Genomic DNA, 20,545 nt, shown 5'->3' with positions numbered 1-20,545 from the left:
GCGTGGTCTTCAAGGGGTGGCTGGTGGGCAGTCCCTTATGTGTCTGTCCCTTCAGTGGCGTTGTCGGTGGTGATAGGAATTTGGGTTTGTCTGTTTGCTTGGGCTGCGCTTGTCATGTTGCCTGTTTCATCGGTGCGGCGGGAGGGATGATTGTTCGTACGTCTTTGCTTTTGTTTCTGATTTCCGGTGTTGCAATCAGGGACGTAGCCTGCATGTTTGCTTTGTTTCGTAATATTTCATTCTTTATTTTTATGCTTCCCACAATCGTATTTTGAATTTTTGTTTTTTTTTTCGTTAATATTGATTTCGGATGGTCTTGTTTTCTTGTGTATCGTTTTCTTCTTGGTTTATGCTTTCTTGGCTATTATATGTTTTTTTGTTCCTGTTTACCGGGTTTGGTGGAGGGTTGAGTTTCCGCGTCTTCTGTGCGGAAAGTCTTATGCTGCTGTTACTGTCTTTGGTTGTCTTTTGATTTGATATTTTTCATTTAATTTCTTGTTTTGCTGGCTTTATGACGGGTTCCACCTCCTTGATTTCGATTTCATTATCTTTGTCTTCTATTTTTTTTATTTATTTTTGTTTATAGCGAGGGTAATACGAGCACTATTTTTCACTATTTTTTACGTTTTGTCACTTTTTTTTTCCTCACTGGATACTGTGTAGATGATGCGCTCACTGTCAGGACCTACGCCATGTACCCTTTTTGGACTGAGAGGTCCGTCCTGCTCAGAGATTCAGAGTCAAGTGCGCTAACCACTGCACTGCCGTCGTCCGATACTAGTTAGTGTCGGTGGTATTTGGCTTGTCGAGTGCTGCCACAAAACAATTGTACGCGGCAATATTAGAAATTTGCAGTATGAACAAGACGCTCATATTCTGAAAGTGACGCGGTATCGTATTGTAGTATCGTGGACAAAAGGCCAAAGATATCGGCCGAATCGTAAACAATGTCGCGAGAGCCGCGGCATCGTCGGGTACATCAATGTGTCGTCGGTCCTTTCAAGTGAACAGTTTCGTGGAGAAGGCCTGCGTGACCCTGGCCACGGACGTTTTCGGGATACGTGCGCGATAGGGTGGGAAAAGACAAAGAGACGCTAAGGACAGTGTTAGTTGAGACGTCGGCGAGAACGAATGCAAAAGGTGTACAGTGAGAGTTAAGAAGCGAGAGCGTGCGAGTGCAGAAGCCGAAGACTAGAGTCGTAGAGTTGAGAGAGTCAGTGAGAGTTGTAGAGTTGTAGAGTTGCTAGCGTTCTAGAGAGATCGAGTTGTTGCGTTATAGAGTTGCGAGAGTGATTTGAATAGAATAAGATTCTTGCGTTTAAGTGGAACATTTATCGTCCTCTGCCCAATTAATCTCTGTTCTTTTTATTTATCTTAATAAATAGTATTAGGAGAATTTTACAAATCTAAATTATCCTAATCTTATCCTTTTTCCGATATTACAGTATATATATGTATAAAAATCGGGCGTTTGGAAAGAAAATTAATTAGATAGATACGTGCTGCGATAGATTAAACAACCACACTGGTTTGTCACTGATTAGTGTAAAGTAATCTACACAATATGAAGCAACAGAAAATGGTGGTAAACAAGGATTTACAATATGAACGAAGTAGATGTACGTTCGATCCTGTGGAAGTCACGCACTTTTTCGATGGCAGTGCAGAAAAAACGAGACAACGTCGAGATCAAGGTATAGGTAGTTTTTATTTATCCTCTTAGTTTAACGCCAATTATCAAAAAAATAATTTCAGTTTCTTTCGTTTTCACTGTTATTAAGAACTAAACGATCTTCGCAAAATTAACATTTTCTTTCCACGAGATCGAAATATAATTGTATATTCCTATTATATTTGTAGAAATATAAATTTTTTAATGTAATTGGCTTATTTGAGTGCGCATTAGAAACGTCCTTGGCTTAGAGTTACTATAAGTTTCTCACCAAATAGTAATTCATATCGATTCTGAAAGATGTGGATTGCAGCAGTTAGAAAACCGTTTCTCATAAAAAATTCGCAGTATCATAGAGATAGCAAATATTTGAAATGAATGGAAATAAAATTATTAGTCAGTGTGGTCGATAATGAAGTCAACAAAGTTCGTTTCAGATTAGAAATATCGGCACATCGTAGATAAATCTAAAAAACTGAAAACAAAACTAAGAAAATTCTACTGAGTCATGGGCAGATGCCCCACCTTAAATATGTTATATAAAGCCAAAATAATGTTATATAAAGCTGTATTAAATCTAGTTTGAACCTACGAGCTCCAACTATGTGGAATAAGTAATTCGAGTAGATCAGATCCGCAGACTAAAAAGATTGAATCCCTTTAGATTGAAGCATTAGATTCAACTAGAATCAAACGTATTATAAACTCTTATAATCCAAGTTACAGTACTACGCCAAAATAATTTACTTATAATTCTCAAAGAGAATTGATTGTAAATAGTCTACCAAAAAGAAAAAAAGAAAATCTATCCACAGATTTATCCCTCCAATAATTTAAACATATTTTTGTGGTAATTATGTACATGTAGTAACTTAATGGGTCTTAGAGTAAGGACAAGTAATGATACTTTATTTGGAGTTAAGTTTTAGTTTAACAAGCAATACTCAATACAACGAACGAAATTATCATACTCGGCACTCAACATCCCCATACATACTCTCCGGCTCCTCCACTCACACTCTCTGTGGTTTCTGTACTCACTCTCTCTGACTTCTCAACTAACACTCTGTACGACTTCTCCACTAACTCTGTCTCCAGCATCCCTTTGTCTTTTTTCACCCCACCACGCATGTGTTCCGCAAACAACCGTGGCCAGGGTTACGTAGGCCTTTTCTACCAAATTATTCACTTGAAATGACCAACTACACATTGATGAACCCGAAGGCGTCTCGCCATCCCCGACATTGTTTATGGTTATCTTGGTATTTCTTAAGTCTTTTTGCACGATACTACATACATGCTTATGATATTTATCATTTACATATGAAAAATTACTTATCAAACAATTATAAATTAAATTTAAATTCTTGCTAATATCTAATGCATAATAAATTATTAAATGAATAAAATATTATGCAGTTAATTGTATAATATAATAACTTCCTAAAAATTAATTCAAACATTATTTTTTTCATTATTTTCGACTATGTTTAATATTTCTTTTTTTGCTATTATATCTCTGATACTACTCCTCATATTTCTACCAGGAGAATTAGTGAATTATTACGACATAAATATCGTATTTTAATGTTCAATGTTATTCACACGGAAAAATGCAAATATCATATTTATGAAGCACATTGCTGTATTAACAAGGAAAAGACAGAATATATTGCGTGTAGAAGGCAATATAAGCGCCTGCAGTTTATGATATTATTATGCAATATGTAGTAAAGTTCGTTTTACTTGTACTCTAAACGTGAATATATAATGTGTCCATTTATGATGAGTACTAATAAAAACTACACGCGCGTCTTATTATTTTATTTTATTCTTCCAGTATTTTCATTTCTGTATTACGTTTTATTATTTTTTGTTCATATTTTATTTTCAGAACAATATTTTTTGGGTGATCTGCAGTTAAAAGAAAATGTAGCAATGAAATATAAGAAGAGCCATAAAGAAATATACGAAGATACTTTACGAATTTGCTGTAAAGTACTTCACAAAATTAGAGAATTGCAACGCTCAGGAAAAGCAGATATTGATCTTGTTTTGTAAGCATTTTAAAGTTCACCTCAAGGAAACTGTCACATAACCAAGCAAATTCTAATATTTCTTCTATATGTGAAGAAAAGATATTCCTTGTCTTTTCAGATAAATAGGAACTTGCAAATATTTCCACTTGCTCTCAATGTCGTCGAATAAAAGGATACTTATAATAACAATTAAATTAGTTTTTCTTCTATAATATTTAGATATTTTCTTTCAGTGTTAAAGGATAATAGAGCTTCCTTTGTTATACAATAGTAAAAAGATACCCTCAATGTAATCTATTTGCAGAAATACCTTTGGAGGAGTACTCGGGACTGCACTATTCGAAGACGGAAATCCATTGCTTCTGCATTATGGTATGTTTCTACCCGCTCTTATGGGACAAGCAAATTCTGAACAGCAAGCATATTGGATAAACAGAGCTTGGACCGGCGATGTTATAGGAACATATGCTCAGGTAATACGTAAGGGACAACATTCTTTTTAAACGAGATGGTCACAGATTAAAGTTTCTCAAGTAAATTTAATCTTGCACTTCTGCCTTAGACTGAATTAGGCCATGGAACGTTTCTCAGGGGTTTGGAAACTACGGCAACGTACGATTCGCAAACGAAAGAGTTCGTTTTGAATAGTCCAACTTTGACATCTTACAAATGGTGGCCAGGCGGACGTAAGTATATTGTAATTGTTTAACATAATAATAATGCGGTTCACTAAAACAGTATGATTTATTTACTATCAAAATTTTCAGTGGGTCACACTGCAAATCATGCAATAGTCGTTGCGCAATTATACACCCAGGGAGAATGTAGGGGAATTCATACGTTTGTTGTACAATTAAGAGACGTGGAGACACATGAACCTTTAAAGAGTATTCAATAATATTACTTAATCGTTTATAATTTGTTATAAAAATATTATTCACGTTATCAGATAACAATCATCAAAACAAACAACTTTCTTCTTTACAATTATTCTCTAATAGTAGATAAAGGAAAGAGCGAAATGAATTTGTGTTCGATTTTTAGACATTATCATTGGTGAGATTGGTACAAAATTAGGAATGAACGGTATGAACAATGGCTTTCTCGGATTTCGTAACTTTAGAATACCACGGGAGAATATGTTGATGAAGAATTCCAAGGTAAATTTTCATAAAGTTGCTGTAAGAAGTGCAATATCATCTAGTGGTTCTGAACTTGAAAGGAAAATTATCTGCGTAAACACAACTGTTCTTAAATCCCAATTGTCGATAGAGCAAATTGTATAATTACATTTCCTGCTATAGGTACTAGAAGATGGAACATACGTAAAATCTGCAAATGATAAGTTAACGTATGGTACGATGGTGTTCGTTCGAGTAATGTTGCTGCAGGACCTTCTACACTATTTATCCAAAGCTGTTACTATTGCGGTTCGATACAGCGTAGTAAGACGTCAGGGTCAAATAAATGCGGAGTATGTTCTATTAAAAACCATCTCCAGTAACATCGACTGCTCTATGTCTGCTTCTTAAAAAATGCCTCCATTGGAAATGTTACTTTTAATTATAATTAAATCTCTCCTGTTGATACCAAATCAGTATTTGTCATTTTTTCTTTTTAGACAACCAGAGGTACAGATTCTCGATTACGTAACGCAACAATACAAAATCTTCCCTCATATTGCCACATGTTTCGCAATAAAAGTTACTGCCATTTGGCTTTTGGATATGTATAAAACGGTACAAAGTCAATTGCACCAGGCTGATTATGAAAAACTACCGGAGGTTGGTACCTTTATACTCTTTATAGTAATATACTTTTCTTCATATTTTTAGCTCTATTAATTTCTTTTGCAGTTGCATTCATTGTCATGTTGCCTAAAAGCAGTTGTATCCGCAGATACAGCAGCTGGAATAGAGCAGCTTCGGTTATCTTGTGGTGGACATGGATACATGACTGCCAGCAATCTGCCAGGACTTTACGGATTGGCTACTGCAGTCTGTACTTACGAAGGGGAAAATACAGTCCTACTTTTGCAAACAGCTAGGTACCTCGTAAAATCATGGAAACAAGCTATGGATGGTGAGCCATTGCCAGAATCTGTAAAATATCTTAACGAAGCAGCGAAAGGAGCAAAACATTTTGGTTGGAGTAACGACTTGGAATGTCTGATAGATGCTTATGATGCCGTAGCCACAGGGTATACTGCTTCGGAATACATTAAATCTTCCTAAATATTTGCATAGATATTCATCAGAATATTTACGATGTTCTTATCATTTCGCAGATTCATTCGTTTAGCAGCAGATCATTTGGATCGCAGAATACGTGATGGAGTTCCGACGGAGGAGGCGTGGAACCAAACGAGCATCGAACTAACTCAGTGTGCGGAAGCTCACGCTCGAGTCTTCATTGTAAAATCATTTGCAAAAGCTATTAAACAGTTAAACTCGAAGTCTGAAGAATTTCGTCAAGTAATGTTTCAACTCTGCGAACTGTATATCGTATATTGGGCTTTGAGAAACGTTGGTAATTTTCTTCGGGTGAGTATTGATTTTTTTCGAAACTAATCAGAGAGGACAGCGAAAGAAGACAATTTTTTTACTATATCTTGTAGGGTAATTTGAATTCAGGAGTAATTCATTTCTTTCTCTTTTTTAGTTTTCTTCTATGCAGGAAGAGCATGTTCAGACACTTCATTCACGCTTGGAATATTTGCTGATGACAATTCGTCGAAATGCTGTAGGAATCGTTGACGGTTTCGATTTCAACGACCATATTCTTTGTTCGGCTTTGGGTGCTTACGATGGTAATGTTTATGAACGATTGTTTCAAGAAGCTATGAAGAGTCCTCTGAACCGCGAAACTGTGAACATGTCGTTTGAAAAATACTTAAAACCATTTCTTAAGAGTAATTTATAGTGTAATCTTTTTAAAGGAAATATTTAATCATAATTATTATTTCGCATTTGTTTTGTGGTGATTCGATCGTTTGGGATATGTTGCATTTACTTGTTATCGTAATGTATTTTTTATTTGTTATTAAATAATCGACTGTATTGCTTGCTGGGTATTGATCTATAAGATGGAACAACTGTAACATATCATATGAGCAATATCGAAGAAAGATCTACGTGCTGACTTGTCCATTTTACTGAGAGTTTATATGAAACAAGAAAGGAAGGATCGAACGTATTTTTGTATCATTTCTATTCGCTATCATTCTAAATGTGTAATTTATATAAAGAAGCATCGCTGTAATAATTGTGAATAAATGTTGGATAGATATTTTATATTTATAAAAAGTTTCCTGGAAATATTTTGAGATGAGATGTCTTAAATATGTTATGGGAAATGGTATTTTCTGTTTTTAGAAGTAATAAAATAATATTTTAAACTAGAAAAATGTGTATTTTTATTGTTGAACCTATAGCGGCTCAAGGAAAATTACATTTTAGAATTGAAAGGTTTTCATATGGCACAGTATTTATTTATGGAATAGAAGTGGTGACATACATGTAGTATCGTTCCTTATACTGACATACTGCAATTATTGGTCTTGAATTTTGATATATATTCGCTTCGTATGTTACAACCAACGAGTATCGAGTACGTAACACATCTTGTAAAGTATACTTGTAAAGTAGCTATGCATTTCTTTCCTGTAAACAATCATTTAATTCCTTTCTCTTTTCTCTATCGTTATCTCCTAATCGTTATCCTATATCGCTATGTTTCTCAATAATTAAACACCTCACACGCTTCTTATCGGCACTATCACGTTGCTATCACTTATATTTTTCGCATTTTTCCTTCTTCATAACATTAAGTTATGGTTCTAATTAAATTTTACTTCTATATAAGTTCTTTTATATAAGTTCCATTTTTCGGATTGCCCACTGCCGTGATTGTTTAGAATTTAACCGTTATCTGTTCTATCAAACCTCGGTAGATGTGGCCCGAACACCATGAATGTGAGTCCGAACTTATTACTGAATTAGATTCCTTGAGCCGGACTCGTGATGTACATATTTGGTTCAAAATTGTTAGTAACTATTTTCTTTTCTTTGTCATAATATTCCCGGTAAATGAAAAACATCGTTGCGACATTGCAGTGTCAGCCGTCCATCATTCAAATGGATTTAAATGAAGCGTGATTGTACCTGAAGTTCTGTAATTTCTATACACGCGTACCCGTGAATTTCAGTACAGATATTAAGATCTGAGTATTTGAATATTTGTGTACCCGTGTATCAAGAAATATGCGGAATAAAACATGCGAGTATTAGCTACACCTGTATTTTCAGAAAACGTTCAATATCGGAAACTCTATTTTGGAGTATGTTATGGAAATCATAATTTCAAATCTTTCTGTATGCATATAACCCCGCTATAGGCCTTAAATTTCGAGAAATTTGCTAAGAGCTGCCGATTTCACTCCAATTTATTTCTGCCTATAGTTATGCGTCAACAATGGCAATTATGCAAAGGTGCCCTGACTCATAACCTGAAACATGTGACCAAGGCATGTTCGAAATTATATTGTCCTACGAAACAAGGGGTTTATGTACCCTTTATGTCATTATGTCGAATGTATTCTTCTCTGAAATGGAAAAATAGGTAGAATCGAGGGTGCATAAGGCATTAGTACTTTGTTTAAGATCGTACAAAGAAATTTGTAGTACGATATCAAGATATTTTATATATTTTATTTCATATGTAATTTATGAAAATAGTCATTTGAAGTTTTTCTAGTGATAAACAAAACATTGTTAGTTAGGTATTATCACAACTAATTATGCATAATTTTAGAGCACGAGATTATAGTTTTACCTGATTACTCATATCTCGCTATTAATTTCTCGCATTATAATGCATTTCAGGGACTTGTGTTTGGACTTATATTAGAAATGGAAATGTTGAATTAGGTGCAAAGGTTTGAAACTGTCGTATGCGGCAATATAAGAAATCCGCAGTGTGAATATGATGCTCATATTCTGTACGTGACGCGGTATCGTATATTTATGTATAAAAATCGGGCGTTTGGAAAGAAAATTATTTAGATAGATACGTGCTGCGATAGATTAAACAACCACACTGGTTTGTCACTGATTAGTGTAAAGTAATCTACACAATATGAAGCAACAGAAAATGGTGGTAAACAAGGATTTACAATATGAACGAAGTAGATGTACGTTCGATCCTGTGGAAGTCACGCACTTTTTCGATGGCAGTGCAGAAAAAACGAGACAACGTCGAGATCAAGGTATAGGTAGTTTTTATTTATCCTCTTAGTTTAACGCCAATTATCAAAAAAATAATTTCAGTTTCTTTCGTTTTCACTGTTATTAAGAACTAAATAATCTTCGCAAAATTAACATTTTCTTTCCACGAGATCGAAATATAATTGTATATTCCTATTATATTTGTAGAAATATAAATTTTTTAATGTAATTGGCTTATTTGGGTACGCATTAGAAACGTCCATGGCTTAGAGTTACTATAAGTTTCTCACCAAATAGTAATTCATATCGATTCTGAAAGATGTGGATTGCAGCAGTTAGAAAACCGTTTCTCATAAAAAATTCGCAGTATCATAGAGATAGCAAATATTTGAAATGAATGGAAATAAAATTATTAGTCAGTGTGGTCGGTAATGAAGTCAGCAAAGTTCGTTTCAGATTAGAAATATCGGCACATCGTAGATAAATCTAAAAAACTGAAAACAAAACTAAGAAAATTCTACTGAGTCATGGGCAGATGCCCCACCTTAAATATGTTATATATAGCCAAAATAATGTTATATAAAGCTGTATTAAATCTAGTTTGAACCTACGAGCTCCAACTATGTGGAATAAGTAATTCGAGTAGATCAGATCCGCAGACTAAAAAGATTGAATCCCTTTAGATTGAAGCATTAGATTCAACTAGAATCAAACGTATTATAAACTCTTATAATCCAAGTTACAGTACTACGCCAAAATAATTTACTTATAATTCTCAAAGAGAATTGATTGTAAATAGTCTACCAAAAAGAAAAAAAGAAAATCTATCCACAGATTTATCCCTCCAATAATTTAAACATATTTTTGTGGTAATTATGTACATGTAGTAACTTAATGGGTCTTAGAGTAAGGACAAGTAATGATACTTTATTTGGAGTTAAGTTTTAGTTTAACAAGCAATACTCAATACAACGAACTGATTACAATATCATCGTACGTCTTATTATCATACTCGGTACTCAACATCCCCATTCATACTCTCCGGCTCCTCCACTCACACTCTCTGTGGTTTCTGTACTCACTCTCTCTGACTTCTCAACTAACACTCTGTACGACTTCTCCACTAACTCTGTCTCCAGCATCCCTTTGTCTTTTTTCACCCCACCACGCATGTGTTCCGCAAACAACCGTGGCCAGGGTTACGTAGACCTTTTCTACCAAATTATTCACTTGAAATGACCAACTACACATTGATGAACCCGAAGGCGTCTCGCCATCCCCGACATTGTTTATGGTTATCTTGGTATTTCTTAAGCCTTTTTGCACGATACTACATACATGCTTATGATATTTATCATTTACATATGAAAAATTACTTATCAAACAATTATAAATTAAATTTAAATTCTTGCTAATATCTAATGCATAATAAATTATTAAATGAATAAAATATTAAGCAGTTAATTGTATAATATAATAACTTCCTAAAAATTAATTCAAACATTATTTTTTTCATTATTTTCGACTATGTTTAATATTTCTTTTTTTGCTATTATATCTCTGATATTACTCCTCATATTTCTACCAGGAGAATTAGTAAATTATTAGGACATAAATATCGTATTTTAATGTTCAATGTTATTCACACGGAAAAATGCAAATATCATATTTATGAAGCACATTGCTGTATTAACAAGGAAAAGACAGAATATATTGCGTGTAGAAGGCAATATAAGCGCCTGCAGTTTATGATATTATTATGCAATATGTAGTAAAGTTCGTTTTACTTGTACCCTAAACGTGAATATATAATTTGTCCATTTATGATGAGTACTAATAAAAACTACACGCGCGTCTTATTATATTATTTTATTCTTCCAGTATTTTCATTTCTGTATTACGTTTTATTATTTTTTGTTCATATTTCATTTTCAGAACAATATTTTTTGGGTGATCTGGTGTTAAAAGAAAATGTAGCAATGAAATATAAGAGCCATAAAGAAATATACGAAGGTACTTTACGAATTTGCTGCAAAGTTCTTCACAAAATTAGAGAATTGCAACGCTCAGGAAAAGCAGATATTCATCTTGTTTTGTAAGCATTTTAAAGTTCACCTCAAGGAAACTGTCACGTAACCATGCAAATTCCAATATTTCTTCTTATGTGAAGAAAAATATTGCAAGTTTTTTAAGATGAAAAGAAATATGCAAATATTTCCACTTGCTTTCAATGTCGTTGAGTAAGAGGATACTTATAATAACGATTAAATTAGTTTTTCTTCTATAATATTTAGATATTCTCTTTCAGTACAATACCATAATGTACATACCAATACTACAATAGCCAAAAGATATCCACAATGTAGTCTATTTGCAGAAATATCTTTAGAAGAGTACTTGGGACTGCACTATTCGAAGACGGAAATCCATTGCTTCTGCATTATGGTATGTTTCTACCCGCTCTTATGGGACAAGCAAATTCTGAACAGCAAGCATATTGGATAAACAGAGCTTGGACCGGCGATGTTATAGGAACATATGCGCAGGTAATACGTAAGGGACAACATTCATTTTAAACGAGATGGTCACAGATTCTAAAAGTTTCTCAAGTAAATTTAATCTTGCACTTCTGCCTTAGACTGAACTAGGACATGGAACGTTTCTCAGGGGTTTGGAAACTACGTGTTTGGGATATGTATAATACAGTGCAAAGTCAATTGCACCACTCTGATTATGAAAAACTACCGGAGGTTGGTACTTTTATACCCTTTGTAGTAATATACTTTTCTCCATATTTCTAACTCTATTAATTTATTTTGCAGTTGCATTCTTTGTCATGTTGCCTAAAAGCAGTTGTATCCGCAGATACAGCAGCTGGAATAGAGCAGCTTCGGTTATCTTGTGGCGGACATGGATACATGACTGCCAGCAATCTGCCAGTACTCTACGGATTTGCGACTGCAGTCTGTACTTACGAAGGGGAAAATACAGTCCTACTTTTGCAAACAGCTAGGTATCTCGTAGAATCATGGAAACAAGCTATGGATGGTAAGCCACTGCCAGAATCTGTAGAGTATCTTAACGAAGCAGCGAAAGGAGTAAAACATTGTCGTTGGAGTAACGATTTGGAATGTCTGATTGATGCGTATAACGCGGTAGCTGCAGGGTATACTGTTTCCGAATACATTAAATATTGCTGAATAATTACATAGATATTCATCAGTATGTTTACGATATTCTTACCATTTTGTAGATCTATTCGTTTAGCAGCAGAACATTTAGATCGCAGAATACGTGATGGAGTTCCGACGGAGGAGGCGTGGAACCAAACGAGCATCGAACTAACTCAGTGTGCGGAAGCTCATGCTCGAGTCTTCATTGTAAAAACATTTGCAGAAGCTATCAAACAGTTAAACTCGAAGTCTGAAGAATTTCGTCAAGTAATGTTTCAACTCTGCGAACTGTATATCGTATATTGGGCTTTGAGAAACGTTGGTAATTTTCTTCGGGTGAGTATTGATTTTTTTCGAAACTAATCAGAGAGGACAGCGAAAGAAGACAATTTTTTTACTATATCTTGTAGAGTAATTTGAATTCAAGAGTGATTCATTTCTTTCTCTTTTTTAGTTTTCTTCTATGCAGGAAGAGCATGTTCAGACACTTCATTCACGCTTGGAATATTTGCTGATGGCAATTCGTCGAAATGCTGTAGGAATCGTTGACGGTTTCGATTTCGATGACCATATTCTTTGTTCGGTTTTGGGTGCTTACGATGGTAACGTTTATGAACGACTGTTTCAAGAAGCCATGAAGAGCCCTCTGAACCGTGAAACTGCGAACATACCTTTTGAAAAGTACTTAAAACCATTTCTTAAGTGTAATTTATAGTGTAATCTTTCTACATTTTTAGAGGAAAATGTAAATCAATGTAAATGTAAATAATGTAGTTATCTATATTGTATATCGTATGTGGTGATTGAACTTTGACAGTTTAATATTTTATAAATCGACATCCCATAAATAACATGATTGGTCGTTGAAAAATACAATTGTAACATTATATCATATTAGCAATATCGAAAGAATGAGTACGTGTTCGTTTGCTCATTTTGTTGAGAGTTAGTATTTGACAAAAAAGAGAAGGAACGACCGTAGTTTTGTATTATTCTTGTGGACTCTCATTGTAGATATTTAATTTATATAATGAACCATCGCTGTAATAATTTCGAATGGACGTTTGATAAAGTTTTTATGTGTAAGAGAAACGTTTTGGGATTGTGTAAAATTATTCTCGGATAAGAAGTTTTAAATATGTTGTTAAAAATGACATGTTCCATACAGTATTTGTAATTAGCATAATGATATTTTCAAGTACACAAGTGTCTATCTTTCTTGTTAAATCTGTAACGCACAAAAGAAAATTACATTTTAGAATTGATAGGTTTACATACACACAGTGTTTATTTACGGAATAAAAGTGGTGACATACAGTGGTGTAGTATTATGTATGTTTTTATTAGCCGCATTTATTCTAAAATGTATGCATTTTACGGCGGTCGGCAATAGTGCAACAGCACGAAGTTCATACGTCGAAAAATATCCCAATAGAACTATACCTATCGTAAACATATTTTACAAAACAGGTCAATAAATTGTGGGATACCGATACGTTAAAACCCGAAAAATGTATACAAAAAATTCAAGAAGAAAAAATCTTTGATGATCAGCCGTATTGGAAACAGATGGATCGGTCGATGATAACCTGTGCCTTCTCGTGTTGATATTTTTACCGATTTTTAATGTCAATAATTACATAACAAGGCCGAAAACGCAATTCTTTTTATTCTTTATTTTCGTCTTATTTCAGCGTTAAGAATCAGCTCTTAAATTATGTTGAAATACTAGCCGAAAACCCTATATATGTATATGTATGTATTAGACAAGTAACAGAGTTCGCAGCTGATTTAGCAAAATAGAAAACTGTACAGTCAGTTTGTTATTAAAGATAGAGTAATATTATTCTATCCATTTTACACTTTGAACTAGTGTGTTAACGTCATTAATATTTCGGAATAATCGGATAATTTTGCGGAGAATTTTAGACTAGTTCTCAAATATTTTGTTACATTTGTAAATCTAATATATTATGTAAATTCTTACAACTATGTATCTAACGGTATAGTTGAATTTCATATCAATCCGCACATTGTAATCTAAAAATATCTTTATCATAATTATTTATGTATAAACTTATGATATGTATCATTTATATGTGAAATTAAATTATTATAAACCAAAATTATTGTAAGCGGCTAATTATTAAATGAATAAATAATTAAGTGATGTACTGTTGATATTCTTCGTTATGATTACGTTACTCTCTTCATTATTTTCCATTAAGTTTAATATCTTTTTATTTTGTTACCATATCACTGATACAATAATATATTTTTTAATACATGTATTACGCAATAAAAGTCGAAATCAGTTCTACTGTAAAATAATTTACTTAGTCCTCATGTATCTACCATGAATATTACTAACTTTGCTAGAATATAAATGTAACATATTAAAATATAACTTCCTTTACATTGTAAGATATACATATGTATTAAGTTTTTTCTATCAATGATGTCTAAATGTTAATGAGAAAAAAGGAACATCAATGTATAAGAGAGAATATTTAATATTGTATATTTGCAAGTACAAGTTATAAATATTTGCATTCACATTTGAAAATATAATTATTATGTAGCATACTACGTTTTAGTTATATAATGTATATGAAAATAGATCAATATTTTTCCTATTCACTGCTGAAAATTAACTATTACAACGTTTACTAATAAAAATTACACCCGCGTCTAATTGTTATATTTTGGTCTTCTAATGTCTCTATTTTTAAATCTTCTTCATTATTTTATACGTGCTCTAATATGTCTAAATGTTTAATCTCATAATAATATTTTTTGGATATTCTAGCGTTAAAAGAAAACGTAGCAGTGAGATATAGAAGCCATAAAAATATATATGCAGACGTTTTATGGATATGTTCTTCTTCACAAAATTAGGGAAGACTGTAATTGGTAAATTGCAACTCTCAGAAGAGGAAGATAATCATCTTTTTATTGTAAAATGTTTTCCTGTCAAAGTCTATATCCTATCACATAACAAATCCAGTTCCACTATTTGTCATTAGATAAAGAGTTATTGCTTGTACTTTTTTTTAAAGAAGAAAAAAGATCCAAATATTTCATCCTATTCTCAATAACATTACATATGAGCATAATTATAACTATACCAAAGAATAATTTAGTTTTCCTCTACACTATTCTTTTTTTCCAATGTTAAAGAAAAGTAGAACTTCCTTGCTTACCAGATAACACAGTAGTAGCTTTAACGTAGCCTTTCAGTAGAAATATCTTTATGACAAGACTACTGTCTGCATTGTCCGGATATGGAAATCCAGTGGTCCTGCATTACGCTATGTTTCTACCCGCTCTTATGGGACAAGCAAATTCTGAACAGATTCTAAAAGTTTCTCAAGTAAATTTAATCTTGCACTTCTGCCTTAGACTGAACTAGGACATGGAACGTTTCTCAGGGGTTTGGAAACTACGGCAACGTACGATCCGGAAACGAAAGAATTTGTTTTGAACAGTCCAACTTTGACATCTTGCAAATGGTGGCCAGGCGGGCGTAAGTATATTGTAACTGTTTAACATAATAATAATGCGGTTCATTAAAACAGTATGATTTATTTACAATTAACATCATATCGTGATCGTTGTAAGGGCCAGCCGGCATTTTGTCTCACATGTTCTAAAAAACTGCATGAAAAAAATAAATAATTATGCTAAGTTTATAATACTGAATTGTTATGTTTTCACTATCGAATGTCTGTTTATAATGTTGAGATAAAATAACATAAAGCTATTTTGCACTACCTATTTTGTGAAATACAAGTATGATTTACCGTGATGCATCCCGCATCACGGAACAAACACGTGTGAGCCATCGGTAATACACGCCGGCGTCAACGTGTTAAGAAGTGAGTACAACAAGTGAGGAAGTAAAGTGGCCAGGAAGGTGTTGAGATAGGCAAAGGGAAGGGAAGGAATGGAGGAAAAACTGTCTGGATGGGAGAAATAAAACAAAATGTTTAGGGAAGCAGAAGGAATGAGAGCTGGGGAGGAAGAGGAATTTAAGAGGGTAGAGGAATGGAAGGAGAATAAACAGGCGGAAGAAAGAGGTAAGAAGATCGAGAGTTGAAGGTTCAACTCATGCTATAAGCTATAGAATAAAAAATTGAAGAGATTATATCACTAATAGAATAAATATTTAAAATCATAATAACAAAGTTCACAAGCATGACGTAACACTGAGTATTTATACATTAAACTGTGCAGTTCCTTAGCATATTAACACAGATAAGTGCGGTGACACGTCTAATTTTACCTGTAAACGGTAATCGTCTGTACAATATGACGCAGCAAAGAATAGCCGTGCACAAGGATCTACAATATGAACGAAATAGGTGTATGTTTGATCCTGTGGAAGTTACCTATTTTCTCGATGGTAGTCCAGAAAAAACGAAGCAACGCCGTGATCAAGGTATAGTTGGAATTCCTTGTCTTTAAATTGTAGCAATTAGAGAAACATTCTTCACAAAAAATTGACATTATCGGGTTGGAAAGTACTTAAAATACGCGAAAAAAGATATTGTCGGTCAGTGAAATTGCTAATGAAATCAACGAGGATTATTTCATATTAGAAATATAAATAGATCTTTGTGATTTTTGATCACCTACGCCGCGTGATTAAATGATAGCACGCTCCGTAAATTTAAAGATTTTTATTATGTTTATATCATATGTTGAACGAAAAAAGATCTTATATATTTTTGGACGTTCTAAGTAAGCATATTTATTACATAAAAATTATAAAACTATTAAATTTTTGGGATGTGCTATCATTTTGTCGTGCAATCTGTAATTGTAACTAAAATCTGCGATACAATTTGCTCACATTATTACCAAATAATTTATCGGTAACTTTGTCAACTTGCATGAATGTTTATTTTCAGAACAATATATATCGGATGTTCTGGCGTTAAAAGAAAATATGTCAATGAGATATAAGAGCTATAAAGAAGTATATGAAGATTCTCTACGAATTGCCCGCGCTGTTCTTTCCAAAATTAAAAAATTACAACTTTCGAAAATAGAGGAATATGAATTTGTTCTGTAAGATTTTCACATAACGTTTCACAGAGAAAAGAACATTCCGTTCTTTCTTCTAACAGGGAAACAAATACGCAAATGTTTCCTCCTACATTAAATGCCATTGAATATGAGGATAATTATATTAACGAATAAATATGATTTTTTCTACATTATTTGAATATTCTCTTTCAATTTTAAGAAATAGTAGTATTTTCTTGGTTACCTGGTAACATAGTTACATCTTCAATACAGTCATTTTGTAGGGACATCTTCAGGGAAAGACTTGGATCTGCACTGTTCCAAGACGGAAATCCATTGCTTCTGCATTATGGTATGTTTCTACCCACACTTATGGGACAAGCAAATTCTGAACAGCAAGCATATTGGATAAACAGAGCTTGGACCGGCGATGTTATAGGAACATATGCGCAGGTAATATGACAACATTCTTTTAAACGAGATGGTCACAGATTCTAAAAGTTTCTCAAGTAAATTTAATCTTGCACTTCTGCCTTAGACTGAATTAGGCCATGGAACGTTTCTCAGGGGTTTGGAAACTACGGCAACGTACGATCCGGAAACGAAAGAGTTTGTTTTGAATAGTCCAACTTTGACATCTTACAAATGGTGGCCAGGCGGACGTAAGTATATTGTAATTGTTTAACATAATAATAATGCGGTTCACTAAAACAGTATGATTTATTTACAATCAAAATTTTCAGTGGGTCACACTGCAAATCATGCAATAGTCGTTGCGCAATTATACACCCAGGGAGAATGTAAGGGAATTCATCCGTTTGTTGTACAATTAAGAGACGTGGAGACACATGAACCTTTAAAGAGTATACAATAATATTACTTAATCGTTTATAATTTGTTATAAAAATATTATTCACGTTATCAGATAACAATCATCAAAACAAACAACTTTCTTCTTTACAATTATTCTCTAATAGTAGATAAAGGAAAGAGCGAAATGAATTTGTGTTCGATTTTTAGACATTATCATTGGTGAGATTGGTGCAAAATTAGGAATGAACGGTGTGAACAATGGCTTTCTCGGATTTCGTAATTTTAGGATACCACGGGAGAATATGTTGATGAAGAATTCCAAGGTAAATTTTCATAAAGTTGCTGTAAGAAGTGCAATATCATCTAGTGGTTCTGAACTTGAAAGGAAAATTATCTGCGTAAACACAACTGTTCTTAAATCCCAATTGTCCATAGAGCAAATTGTATAATTACATTTCCTGCTATAGGTACTAGAAGATGGAACATACGTAAAATCTGCAAATGATAAGTTAACGTATGGTACGATGGTGTTCGTTCGAGTAATGTTGCTGCAGGACCTTCTACACTATTTATCCAAAGCTGTTACTATTGCGGTTCGATACAGCGTAGTAAGACGTCAGGGTCAAATAAATGCGGAGTATGTTCCATTAAAAACCATCTCCAGTAACATCGACTGCTCTATGTCTGCTTCTTAAAAAATGCCTCCATTGGAAATGTTACTTTTAATTATAATTAAATCTCTCCTGTTGATACCAAATCAGTATTTGTCATTCTTTCTTTTTAGACAACCAGAGGTACAGATTCTCGATTACGTAACGCAACAATACAAAATCTTCCCTCATATTGCCACATGTTTCGCAATAAAAGTTACTGCCAGTTGTGTTTGGGATATGTATAATACAGTGCAAAGTCAATTGCACCACTCTGATTATGAAAAACTACCGGAGGTTGGTACTTTTATACCCTTTGTAGTAATATACTTTTCTCCATATTTCTAACTCTATTAATTTATTTTGCAGTTGCATTCTTTGTCATGTTGCCTAAAAGCAGTTGTATCCGCAGATACAGCAGCTGGAATAGAGCAGCTTCGGTTATCTTGTGGCGGACATGGATACATGACTGCCAGCAATCTGCCAGTACTCTACGGATTTGCGACTGCAGTCTGTACTTACGAAGGGGAAAATACAGTCCTACTTTTGCAAACAGCTAGGTATCTCGTAAAATCATGGAAACAAGCTATGGATGGTAAGCCACTGCCAGAATCTGTAAAATATCTTAACGAAGCAGCGAAAGGAGTAAAACATTGTCGTTGGAGTAACGATTTGGAATGTCTGATTGATGCGTATAACGCGGTAGCTGCAGGGTATACTGTTTCCGAATACACTAAATATTGCTGAATAATTACATAGATATTCATCAGTATGTTTACGATATTCTTACCATTTTGTAGATCTATTCGTTTAGCAGCAGAACATTTGGATCGCAGAATACGTGATGGAGTTCCGACGGAGGAGGCGTGGAACCAAACGAGCATCGAACTAACTCAGTGTGCGGAAGCTCATGCTCGAGTCTTCATTGTAAAAACATTTGCAGAAGCTATCAAACAGTTAAACTCGAAGTCTGAAGAATTTCGTCAAGTAATGTTTCAACTCTGCGAACTGTATATCGTATATTGGGCTTTGAGAAACGTTGGTAATTTTCTTCGGGTAAGTATTGATTTTTTTCGAAACTAATCAGAGAGGACAGCGAAAGAAGATAATTTTTTTACTATATCTTGTAGGGTAATTTGAATTCAAGAGTGATTCATTTCTTTCTCTTTTTTAGTTTTCTTCTATGCAGGAAGAGCATGTTCAGACACTTCATTCACGCTTGGAATATTTGCTGATGGCAATTCGTCGAAATGCTGTAGGAATCGTTGACGGTTTCGATTTCGATGACCATATTCTTTGTTCGGTTTTGGGTGCTTACGATGGTAACGTTTATGAACGACTGTTTCAAGAAGCCATGAAGAGCCCTCTGAACCGTGAAACTGTGAACATACCTTTTGAAAAGTACTTAAAACCATTTCTTAAGTGTAATTTATAGTGTAATCTTTCTACATTTTTAGAGGAAAATGTAAATCAATGTAAATGTAAATAATGTAGTTATCTATATTGTATATCGTATGTGGTGATTGAACTTTGACAGTTTAATATTTTATAAATCGACATCCCATAAATAACATGATTGGTCGTTGAAAAATACAATTGTAACATTATATCATATTAGCAATATCGAAAGAATGAGTACGTGTTCGTTTGCTCATTTTGTTGAGAGTTAGTATTTGACAAAAAAGAGAAGGAACGAACGTAGTTTTGTATTATTCTTGTGGACTCTCATTGTAGATATTTAATTTATATAATGAACCATCGCTGTAATAATTTCGAATGGACGTTTGATAAAGTTTTTATGTGTAAGAGAAACGTTTTGGGATTGTGTAAAATTATTCTCGGATAAGATGTTTTAAATATGTTGTTAAAAATGACATGTTCCATACAGTATTTGTAATTAGCAAAGTGATATTTTCAAGTACACAAGTGTCTATTTTTCTTG

The 20,545-nt window shown here is 33.7% G+C and overlaps 3 protein-coding genes across 4 annotated transcripts in view; all 3 read left to right on the top strand.

The window, feature by feature from the left end:
• The window catches only part of LOC126923801 (probable peroxisomal acyl-coenzyme A oxidase 1), a 40,832-nt gene extending 33,833 nt beyond the window's left edge, over positions 1 to 6,999 (top strand). Inside the window, exons 1-12 of one of the 2 annotated variants that reach the window (XM_050737644.1) lie at positions 723 to 1,213; positions 1,446 to 1,694; positions 3,567 to 3,729; positions 4,016 to 4,184; positions 4,274 to 4,397; positions 4,479 to 4,598; positions 4,756 to 4,871; positions 5,016 to 5,185; positions 5,333 to 5,495; positions 5,568 to 5,911; positions 5,999 to 6,254; positions 6,373 to 6,999. In XM_050737644.1, the coding sequence (XP_050593601.1) occupies positions 1,565 to 1,694; positions 3,567 to 3,729; positions 4,016 to 4,184; positions 4,274 to 4,397; positions 4,479 to 4,598; positions 4,756 to 4,871; positions 5,016 to 5,185; positions 5,333 to 5,495; positions 5,568 to 5,911; positions 5,999 to 6,254; positions 6,373 to 6,633 (2,016 nt within the window). In that variant the 5' untranslated portion in view covers positions 723 to 1,213; positions 1,446 to 1,564 and the 3' untranslated portion in view covers positions 6,634 to 6,999. Of the gene's footprint in view, positions 1 to 722; positions 1,214 to 1,445; positions 1,695 to 3,566; positions 3,730 to 4,015; positions 4,185 to 4,273; positions 4,398 to 4,478; positions 4,599 to 4,755; positions 4,872 to 5,015; positions 5,186 to 5,332; positions 5,496 to 5,567; positions 5,912 to 5,998; positions 6,255 to 6,372 lie in introns of those variants that run through there. The other variant, XM_050737643.1, reaches the window with a different exon arrangement.
• Positions 7,000 to 8,697: 1,698 nt separating this feature from the next.
• LOC126924496 (probable peroxisomal acyl-coenzyme A oxidase 1) lies at positions 8,698 to 12,904 on the top strand. Its single transcript, XM_050739040.1, has 7 exons — positions 8,698 to 8,977; positions 10,872 to 11,031; positions 11,314 to 11,482; positions 11,585 to 11,686; positions 11,759 to 12,102; positions 12,190 to 12,445; positions 12,564 to 12,904. The coding sequence occupies exons 1-7, from the start codon at positions 8,848 to 8,850 to the stop codon at positions 12,822 to 12,824; spliced, it is 1,422 nt and encodes a 473-aa protein (XP_050594997.1). The 5' UTR covers positions 8,698 to 8,847; the 3' UTR covers positions 12,825 to 12,904.
• A 3,489-nt stretch (positions 12,905 to 16,393) lies between these two features.
• LOC126923803 (probable peroxisomal acyl-coenzyme A oxidase 1) lies at positions 16,394 to 20,460 on the top strand. Its single transcript, XM_050737646.1, has 11 exons — positions 16,394 to 16,550; positions 17,023 to 17,182; positions 17,425 to 17,593; positions 17,679 to 17,802; positions 17,884 to 18,003; positions 18,161 to 18,276; positions 18,421 to 18,590; positions 18,738 to 18,900; positions 18,973 to 19,316; positions 19,404 to 19,659; positions 19,778 to 20,460. Exons 1-11 carry the CDS (start codon positions 16,421 to 16,423, stop codon positions 20,036 to 20,038), a joined length of 2,013 nt encoding a protein of 670 aa, XP_050593603.1. The 5' UTR covers positions 16,394 to 16,420; the 3' UTR covers positions 20,039 to 20,460.
• Positions 20,461 to 20,545: the final 85 nt, after the last annotated feature.

Source organism: Bombus affinis, chromosome 14 (assembly GCF_024516045.1).
Source record: "Bombus affinis isolate iyBomAffi1 chromosome 14, iyBomAffi1.2, whole genome shotgun sequence".
Taxonomy (NCBI): Eukaryota; Metazoa; Arthropoda; class Insecta; order Hymenoptera; family Apidae; genus Bombus; species Bombus affinis.
This window is presented reverse-complemented; position numbering and strand designations above follow the sequence as displayed.

What these genes read in the sequence shown, in the direction of transcription:
- LOC126924496 (XM_050739040.1), top strand. Translation starts at nt 8,848, where the DNA reads ATGAAGCAACAGAAAATGGTGGTAAACAAGGATTTACAATATGAACGA. An exon ending in ATTATGAAAAACTACCGGAG is followed by an intron (nt 11,687 to 11,758) that starts GTTGGTACTTTT and finishes TTTATTTTGCAG; the next exon opens with TTGCATTCTTTGTCATGTTG. An exon ending in ACGTTGGTAATTTTCTTCGG is followed by an intron (nt 12,446 to 12,563) that starts GTGAGTATTGAT and finishes TCTCTTTTTTAG; the next exon opens with TTTTCTTCTATGCAGGAAGA.
- LOC126923803 (XM_050737646.1), top strand. Translation starts at nt 16,421, where the DNA reads ATGACGCAGCAAAGAATAGCCGTGCACAAGGATCTACAATATGAACGA. An exon ending in GAGGAATATGAATTTGTTCT is followed by an intron (nt 17,183 to 17,424) that starts GTAAGATTTTCA and finishes GTCATTTTGTAG; the next exon opens with GGACATCTTCAGGGAAAGAC. An exon ending in TATAACGCGGTAGCTGCAGG is followed by an intron (nt 19,317 to 19,403) that starts GTATACTGTTTC and finishes ACCATTTTGTAG; the next exon opens with ATCTATTCGTTTAGCAGCAG.